Raw genomic sequence first — 9,251 nt, 5'->3', positions numbered from 1 at the left:
CAGATCCCAGGGAGGGTCACGAGGAGGAGCTGCGCTGCCCAAGTCCCCCAGAACCCCAGTAAGTCCCCGCAGCTACCCCTTCCGCGCAGGACGTGGTGCGGTCATGTAGATAGCTCTGGGTCCCTCCGGCCGCCGCTCCTCGTCCCCAGGTCCCCACGTCCCCGCCCCGCCATGTCGCCCCGGGCCCGTGGCTCCATTAATCACGCGGAGCTGACGCGGGGAGGCGGCGGTGGGGCGCGATCGCGGCGCCCATCGCGCTTATCGCGCCGGCCCAGCCGCCGCCCCGCCGCCATTGATCCCGGCCGGGCCGGGGTCAGCGCGGCGACGCGATGACAGCGCATCCATCGCACGCGACGCGGGCGGCACGGCCGGCCATTAATCACCGCCTGCCGCGAGTGACGGCCAGCGACGGGGCGGCCAGGCTGCGGTCCTAGAGGCAGCCGAGGGGGAGCGGCCCACCCTGAGGAAGGGGGGCGGAGAAGGCAGGGGACAGAGGTGACACGGGGCTGCGTACAACCACATGCAAGGGCAGCTGGCCCAGCCTGGCCAGCACCACTGCTGGCTGCGACAAATGGGTCACTTCTCCCCCTGGTCGGGCAGCCCCAGGATGGGGTCCCTCGGGCGCAGGGAGAGGACTAGACCCAGGATCTTGGAAGTGGAGGACAGGGACAAGGGGCTCAGGGCTCCGCAAACTGGGGGGCCCTCAGAGTCCCTCCAAACTCTGGCATAGGTGAGGGCACCAGTGAGGCCTTGCAGGGTGCTGGCTCCTGTGTGCAGAACTGCTTGTGGCCTTCTTCCAAGAGGGACAGGGCTAGGACCTCTCCTTTGAAGGTTTGTCACCTCACAAAACCCACGCAGCAGTCTGTGGGACTCAGCTGTCCCACCTGCTCACAGCTGCTGAGGCTGGAGGAGGGAGGGGCCGCTGTCCAGACCAAGGGCGGGGGTGAGGGGGACAACACTGGCGATGCAGCCTGAGCTCTGCTGCACCTGCCGCCTCCAGAGCAGGGCTCTGCTGCACCCATCCTCCAGAGCAGAGCCTTCTGGAGCGGGCCCAGGGACCAGAGGCGAGGGGACAGGGTGTGACCTCCTTTGGCAACTCCACTGCATTGCAAGTCACTTTCTGGGCTGAGCAGGTGTGACCCTGTGTCTCCTGCCCGTCAACCTCAGGGGCGACCCTAAGGTAGGGGTCTGCGGGGACCACAGCAGGGGACCAGATCTGCCAGCCAGGCTGGGAGTGTCTTTCAAGAGCCCTTCCGGCTCCCTGGCATCAGGGCCATTAGCAGAGCAGACAGGGACTGGGATTTATGTCCTGACCACCCAATCCCTCGCTGGGAGGCAGCCGAGGGCCTGGGCCGCACTCAGAATATTCAGCCACTGCCTTGGCCAGCCCCCACCCCACCTCACTTTAATATTACAACAATTTTTCACGCTAGAGCTGAAATAGTGCAAAAAATGGGGCTGCTGTAATTGTTGTTAGATTGTGTGTCAGGCTGATAAGATGTAACAAATATTTTCCTCCCCACCAGGGTCTGTTTCCCTCTTGGTAATGGATGGAGAAACTTCTCATAGTCTACGAGGGATTGGTCGTAAAAACTTCGCCTGGAAGATTAATGTAATAATCACAGGCCTTTCCGGGGAAAAAATAGGAGGGAAATTAAAATAACCAAACCTTCCTACCTGTCCAGAGCCATCTCCGTGTCCTGGCACCGCCGTGGCCAGGACGCCGAGGGGCAGAACCCAGGGTCCCAGAGGAGCAGGGCACACGCCCCTTCCGAACCAACTGCCCTGGTCCCAGGGGACCTGGGCAGGTGAGGGACACCGTCGAGGCCGTGGTCAGGTCCACCATCACAGGGCTCTCCGCTGCTTCTCCTGTGCTGTGGGGTTCCCGACACTGACGCCAGAGCCAGCCAGGGCAGGGGCCTGCTCCCAGGCCCTTCCTCAGCACGGATGTGTCGGCCTTGCTGCTGCCCCGGTTCATCTCATAACCGGCCTCCTCCTGCTACATCAAGAGTGGAGGCGCACACACTGAGGCAGACGGCGTAGCCACGGGAGTGAGAGGCACAGACTCGCGTGGGCCCCTGCACCTGCAGCTCGTTGTCCTCCACACGGCTCCTGGCCTTCCCCAGGAGGGCAGACAAATGCCACGCACTAAGGTGGTCCCCGGCACACAGCGCACCCCAGCCACGACACTGAGCCGGCCTGCGGCTGTGGGTCAGCCCGAGGGACGAGACGCGTCTGGCCTCCTGGACCCTTCGTGCTTGAATTAAAGCAACAGCCAGACCCAGGTGGGCACACGGTCACATCGCACCTCCCCACCGCCTGGTAACACAAGACGCTGCTTGTCCCCAGGGCAAGGAACTTCCAGCTAGGGGCTGCTGGGGGCTGCCCCAGAGATAGCCACAGTGACAAGGACAAGCTAAAGGGACACAAAAGCCAATGTGATGAGCACTCAAAGGCCAAAGCGGGACAAGTGGGAGGCTACAGCCGCAGGTACACACTCGGCACCCAAGGGTCCATAAACAACGGGAGACGAGGCCGTCTCTGGGCGAAGGGCTCCCAACCCCTGAGGTAAACACGCAGCCCGAGAGGACTGCAGCCCTGCCCGGGAAGAGGGGTGGCACAGAGCACAGGGTGGAGGGCGGCAGGGAACCTTGGCCCACGCAACCCCAGCTGGGAGGTCAAGGTGGCCAGCAGCACCACACCGAGACTTGAGCAGAAGGGCAATCTCCGCCTGGTCCTCCCGCAACCCACAGTCCCAGGCCATGAGGAGAAAAGCATCAGACAAACCTCACCCAAGGGACATGAGACACAAAACCTGACCAGTCCTTGTCTGAATGCCGAAGCCACCAAAAATAAGGAAAACCTGAGACACGGGGATCGCCAGGAGGAACCCTGGAGATAAACGGCCAGGCATCGTGGGTGGGAAAGGACAGAACCGCATGTGACCAACATGCCAGCCATTCAGGTGTCAGTGACAAGGCTGGCTGCGGGGCTCCCCAGACTTCCCACACCACCTCCACAATGACCCTGTGAGTCTATACTGCTCTGAAATGTAACGCATTTGGTGGTGATTGTTTGCAGCACTGGGGATGGAACTCAGGGCCTCAGACATGCTACAAAAGTTTAGCTTCAAAAAACTTAAAGGAGGACCACATGCCTGTAATCCCAGTACTCAGGAGGCTGAGGCAGGAGGATACCATGAGTTCAAGGCCAGCCTGGGCTACAAAGCAGCCTGTGAGGGTCTCAAAAAAAAAAAAAACTTAAAGAGAGGTATCATAAAAAATAATCTATAAGATTTTATTAGCAAACATAAGTAAGGAAGGGTTCCTTCAAAGCAACCACAGGAGAATAACGATAACTTAAAATAAGCCTTCGGCACACGGCAGCACTGCAGACCATGCCCCCAGGTTGGGCCCGGGCGCTCGACCTTGTCACTTCATGTACTTGTCCTGCTGGTCGGCCAGGATCTTGGCTGAGGACTTGGCGTCATAGAAGAGTTCGCTGATCTCCTCCACGTGCTCCTTCTCGATGCCGTCCTTCCCGTTGATCTTGGCCAGTAGGTTGGCGGGGGTCAGCAGCTGCACTGAGTACCTGCAGGGCACAGGGCCTGGTGAGCCTGGGCACCAAGGGGCCCCCACCCCCGGGCAGCACAGGCCCCGGGAGCTGAGCCCCATGCTGGCCTCAGCCACTCACTGCAGATGCAGCGGGAAAGCAAGATGCCATCTCTGAGCACTGCAGCCACGACCCATCCAGGAGTGCTAGCGGCCACAGGAAGCCGTCCCTATCTACCCACGTTGTCCTTCCCGCTCCCCGCCACCAGGCCTCCGGAGGACGGGCCCCGCTCACCGACTGCGCAGTTCCCTCCCAGACCCTGAACTCGAACCCCAGCAGCAGGCGGAGGCCGTGCCAGGGCAGGCAGTGCCCTCTCACCTCAGAGTGGTCTTGGTGCCGATCTCACCCAGGTGGTTCAGCGCCTCCTCGCTGATGTTGATCCCCTCCGTCTGGGCTCGGATTTTAATGATCTTTTAGAGGAGGAAAACAATCAGCATCGGCCCGCCTCAGCTCTCCCACCCTGAACAAGTGTTTGGAGTTGCGGGGTTAGGGGTGGCACCCAGGGCCTCGTGAGTCCAGGCCACAGCTATGGCATGGAGCTCACCCTGGTCTTACCAGGTGCCTGAAACGCTTGCCATCTCACCCTGCCCGGCCTGTAGGGCGGGAGGCTGGTGGCTGCACCCTCGGGGGCACGGACCACCTTGAAGTCTACCTGATGGCAGCACAGCCAGCGCATGGCGCCCACCCGACTAAAGGGCACCCCCCCGCAGCCCACCTGGCGCCGGGGAGCCGGGCGCTCCTCCCAGCCTGCCCGCTCCTCCACAGCTGCACTCTTCCTACAGAGTTGGGCATCACTGCCTAGGAGCGCTTGGGCAAGAAGGGAGACTTTTTAGGCTGTTTGATAAATATGATGGTTAAATAAATCAAGAAAGTTACTTCTAAAGATTCCCCGGCCTGCACAGATCACCGGGAGATATCTAATCTATCAAGAGGAGGCTGTGGCGGGATCCTGGCGGGCGCAGGGTGGAGGCAGCGCGGCTGCCGTCACTCGGCAGGGTGGCGTGGGGTCTGCAGCGCAGCCTCGCTGAGTGATAAGGGCCAGCAGGATAATGATGTTGTGTGTTGTGCAGCTGAGATAACTCGAGGACTTCGAGCCTCATATAATACAGGAATTTTTCACTCTGGCAGCTCCGTAAACAAGATATCAAGAAGCCCTTGTTTAAATTAAACCCATAAAAACAGCCGGGTGAGGCCCTAGAACCAGGAAGCTGAGTCCCTGCTCTGCCTCCCAGGAGGAAAAGAGCCAGACACCGACCCAACCTGGCAGAGGGGCGTCCAGGCTCAGGGAGCCCGGGCTGGGAGCTCAGATGGGAAGGGCCTGTCCTGGATCCATAACCGAGGCCACCACGCCCGGAGGCGCTGCCAGCAGAGCCTTTGCTTGGTTCACACACAGTCTCAGAGGGCGAGCTCTGCCCAAGACGCCCCGATTCCCGCGCACACTTCACAGCCACCACAGGGCCGCGTCGGCCACAGGCTGTCATATGCACCCCGGGGCCCAGACTGAGGGCCGCCAGACCTGGAGCCTGTGCACCAGGAGCTCCCAACTAAGGGCTCCTCCCAGGCTGCGGGCTCCCTGGTTGAGGACAGAAGCCAAAGGCAGCTGAGCGAAGGACTCGGGAGCCACCGATCAGCACCAAGGAAGGACAGCGCCCCTGAACACCTGCCGTGTTCAAGGCTTCTCACTGACAGACGCAGAGGAGGCTCAGGCCCTGCAGGAACAGCACCTGTGGGGATGGCCTGATGCTCCAGAGAGACATTCTGAACCACAGCACCAGGCCAAGGACAGCACAATGGACCAAGTGTCCCTGTCCGCAGGCTCCGGGGACAGCAGGATGCGCTGCTCCTGTGCTCCCCCGACCTCTGTCTCAGATCAGGCATTGCTCGGTCACCTGAAGGCACAGGGTGTAGGGGCACCGGGACTGGGTGGGGGTGGGGGTGATGACACAGCACACAGGGCTGGGCTGAGGTGACCCCTGAACTAGCAGGAAGGCACTGATCCAGGCGGAGGTGGTCTGGGGTGGTGCGGGTCCACCACCCTGGGCACGGTGCTCAACATCCCAAGGCAGGTTGCCCCACAGTTCTGGGCTTGACTGGATGGAACGATGTGAGCTGGCATGGGGGGTCCTACCTCTGTCACTCACTGTGTGGCCAGGGGACCCTTGCTTTTCAAACCTTGAGCGCTGGGTACTATGAAAGCTGTAACAAGGACTGTGCAGGGGTCCCTGACAGACGCGAAGCCACTGACGGCACCAACAGCAGCACAGCAGGAAGAACGGTGCTGCAGGCCATGAAGTGACATCTCAGCAGGCAGCAGACCTCCAGCTGAGCAGGAGAGGGCTGGGGCTCAGAGGTGCACCCAGTAGGTTGCCTGGGCTGCTGCAGGAGCAGGGCTGCCTCCTGCGGGACACCAGGGGCTCAGTGTCTGTGACAGCACGTGCTCTGCGGTGTGCTGAGGACAGAAGGTTGCCAGGGACAGCCCGGGAGCCTCTGCTTCTGCCTCTGCTCAGTGGTATCCTGGGCTCCACCTGACCTTCGCCCAGCAGCAAGTGGCCCACATGGGGACGGGCCTGGCACACAACACCATCCCCTCCTATGGCACACAGTGGCACTGCGAACATCACTGCCCCAGCACTATCAGTCTGGTCTCAGAGGGGTCTGACCCAGCACACGCATCACCAGCCCCTCCTGGTTGCTGTCATAAGAAATGCCACAGGGCCCAGGCCAGATAGGCCACCGGATGTCCCGGCGGGGCGGGGGGTGGTGGTAAGAGTGCCAAAGCCCCTACTCCAAAACTGCCAAGACGGCCGCAGCCACCTGGGGCACCTCCAGCAGGGAGGCCAGGTGGCAGTGACTAAGAACACGGTCTAGGGACAGATGGCCTGCACTTCTGCCTGTCACCTCCTGGCCACGGACCCTGGGCAAATCACTCAGCCTGAGCCTCAGTGTCCTCATCTGTGAGAATGAAAATGGTGCCAGTCTCCCTGCCTGGGGTCACCAGGGCTGCAAGGGAACCACGTGGTCAGGCCTGTCCGTGCGCAGCAAGAAGCCCACGCCCCAGTGAGCCTGGGGGCAGGCACGGTGCACCAAGGACCACGGAGAGTCCGCCCATCAGACCCTACAGGGAGAGACCCCGGGCAGGGGTGAGAAGAGCACAGAGCTCCACACATGCTCTGCTGCAGGACACAGCCCAGGGCCGGGCCTCAGCAGAGAAGGCCACCATGATCCTGAAGACTACTTGCAAGTACCCGCCAGACACCAGACGCCTGCATCGGGGGCCTGGGCTGGGCACACAGATCAAGCCAGGGCCTCCTGTGAGACACCCGGGACTGCACCCTATGGGACAGACCCAATCTCACCCCGTCACTGCCAGCCCAGGCCCAACCCAAGCCAGTCGTGTGCTTCTGCAGCAGGCACTGCGAGCCGGGCCTACAGCCAGTGGCCCAGTGGCCCAGTGTCCTGCATAAGGCTCTTTCTGCGAGGCCACAGGCCCGTCTCAGCTTCCCCTGCTTCACCAAGGTTGCTGGGGACCCGGCAGCAGCTCTCGGGGACTTGTGCTGCCAAGCCACACACCTTGCCAGGCCCAGCCTCAAAGCCCCCCAAAACTGGGCGCCACCCAGCATGGCAGACAGATGCTACTACCAGGAGGCAAGTGCGGCCCCTTCATGTTGGGGGCTGCATCCCGCACCCCAGGAGCTGCCTGTGCCGGGCTCTGCTGGGCAGAGGGGCACCTGGCCCTGTCCTTTGGGAAGAAGGGCATCGCAGGGTCAGGCTGGGGCCACACAGGACAGCTTCTGAGTCACTGCCTCCCTTTGCCAGGGCTGGTGGCTTCCCCAGTGGCTGCTGCTGGACCTGTCTCATCCTCCTTGTCCTCAAGCTCATCAGGAGGGAGCGGGAAGCCCCAGTTCTGTAGCAGCTCAGCCATGTCCAACCGTCTTTCCGACAGGCGGGCTGAGCCATGAACGCTCACCTGCTTCATCTCCTGCGGCGTGTACAGCATGGTCCGGATGATCATCACGCGGTCCAGGAGGTCGAGAGGGATGCCGTGCGGAGAGGTGATGTCCTCGGTGCCCCTGCAAGGGCCAGACACAGTCCCGTCACTAAGCCTCTCCTGGACGAGACACCGGACACCGGACACCCAGACTGGGCACCTCGACCACAGCACAGCTGGTTAGTGTCCCGAGAACCAGAGCTGGCATGAGGAAACGGACGTGCGCGCAGCCTGAGAAAACATCTCCACCGACTTAGGAACTATCAGGATCACAGGAAATTTGGCAAAGGGTATAAAAATTACCCAAATGTTCACCAAGCTTTTGTATATGCGTTTTCACAAATCAGACTAAGCATGCAGTGCAATCTTACTGAATATTTACCTAATAAAACATCAAATATTGTACTGAACCCAAATTGTTGAGTATTAGGGAGCATCCCATTGCGGTTTTGGTACCAGTTCACACAGCCAAACACAGGACCCCGAACATCCGCGGGAATGGATGCATCGCTGTCCTAGACACCAAGGCCACAGGAGTGACCCAACCTCACGGCACCGCGCCAGCCCCGAGCGTCCAGTCAGTAAACACTGCCGCTTGGTGTCTGGAGGAGAGGGAAAGGCAAGGCTGCACCTGAACATGTGGCCAGAGTCACGGGGAGAATTAAGCTCGTGAACTACGGTATGCAACTATTAGCAGCTGTCCACACTCCTTGCGTGGTGCTGGTCCACGGACCTGACAACCGCAACTGCTTTCTCATCTCTGCCCGCCCCTCCCCCATCTGGTCCCCTTCACATCTGAAAAAGATCAATCTCCCTTCTTCCTATGATCTTTCATTCTGCTCTTTACTTATACGCTAGTTTTCTCATGTAAGAGAAACCCTGTGACATTGAAGATTGACTGTCTGATTTATTTCACTTGCCGTTATGGTCTCATGGTGCACCCATTTTCCCATAAATGAATCAAGTTTGTCTTTCTTTATGGTAGAGTAGTACTCCATTGTGTGTAAATATGATCTTTTTTTATCCACTCATGTGCTAATGGACATACAGGCTGATTCCAATAGATTTAGCTATTATGAATTTTGCTACTATAGATAGTGTTTTAAGTTAAATAATATATTTACATCAAGGAGACACCAAAATCCCAAATATAAATACATTCTTTAACAAAAACAAACCTCTTTTGAAATCCTGTTCCCTGAAGTATAAGTGGAGTTATTTTTCTTTGCAAAAAAATGCAACTACATGCTGGCATGAGTCAAATCCTGAAAATATGCTAAGTAAAATAAGGCAGACACAACTGGGCATGGCGGCACATGCCTGTAATCCCAGCACTGATGAGGCTGAGGCAGGAGGATAGCTGGGAGTTCTAGGTCAATCTGGACTACATAGTGAGATCCTGTCTCAAAAAATAAAAACAAAACAACAAAAATAATCCAAATCCGGGGCTGGGGATTTAGCTCAGCGGCAAAGTGCCTGCCTGGCAAGCGCAAGGTCATGAGTTCGGTTTCCGGTACCAGAGAAAAACAAAACAAACAAACAAAAAATAATAATAATCCGAATCCAAAGGAGAAAATGGGGCCAGGGATTTAGCTCAGCGACATAACGCCTGCCTAGCAAGCGCAAGGTCGTGAGTTCGATTCCCGGTACC

General features: G+C 58.9%; 1 protein-coding gene and 1 long non-coding RNA gene across 2 annotated transcripts in view; one reads left to right on the top strand and one right to left on the bottom strand.

The window, feature by feature from the left end:
* The first annotated feature begins 7 nt into the window (after nucleotides 1-7).
* LOC106148794 lies at nucleotides 8-1,636 on the top strand. The gene is made up of 2 exons (XR_001234480.1): nucleotides 8-58; nucleotides 1,527-1,636. It is a non-coding gene; the product is annotated as an uncharacterized LOC106148794 (long non-coding RNA).
* Nucleotides 1,637-3,273: 1,637 nt separating this feature from the next.
* Nucleotides 3,274-9,251, bottom strand: part of Ruvbl1 (RuvB-like AAA ATPase 1) — a 33,826-nt gene continuing 27,848 nt past the window's right edge. The window contains exons 9-11 of the mRNA XM_005387045.2: nucleotides 7,580-7,682; nucleotides 3,931-4,022; nucleotides 3,274-3,591 (exon numbers count right to left, since the gene is read on the bottom strand). Of these exons, the coding sequence (XP_005387102.1) occupies nucleotides 3,432-3,591; nucleotides 3,931-4,022; nucleotides 7,580-7,682 (355 nt within the window). The 3' untranslated portion in view covers nucleotides 3,274-3,431. The remainder of the gene's footprint in view (nucleotides 3,592-3,930; nucleotides 4,023-7,579; nucleotides 7,683-9,251) is intronic.

The sequence above is a fragment of the Chinchilla lanigera genome, unplaced genomic scaffold, assembly GCF_000276665.1.
Source record: "Chinchilla lanigera isolate Chin_1 unplaced genomic scaffold, ChiLan1.0 scaffold00028, whole genome shotgun sequence".
In the NCBI taxonomy this organism is placed as follows: Eukaryota; Metazoa; Chordata; class Mammalia; order Rodentia; family Chinchillidae; genus Chinchilla; species Chinchilla lanigera.
Note: the sequence above shows the minus strand (reverse complement) of the source record. Positions and strands in the feature narration are given on the sequence as shown.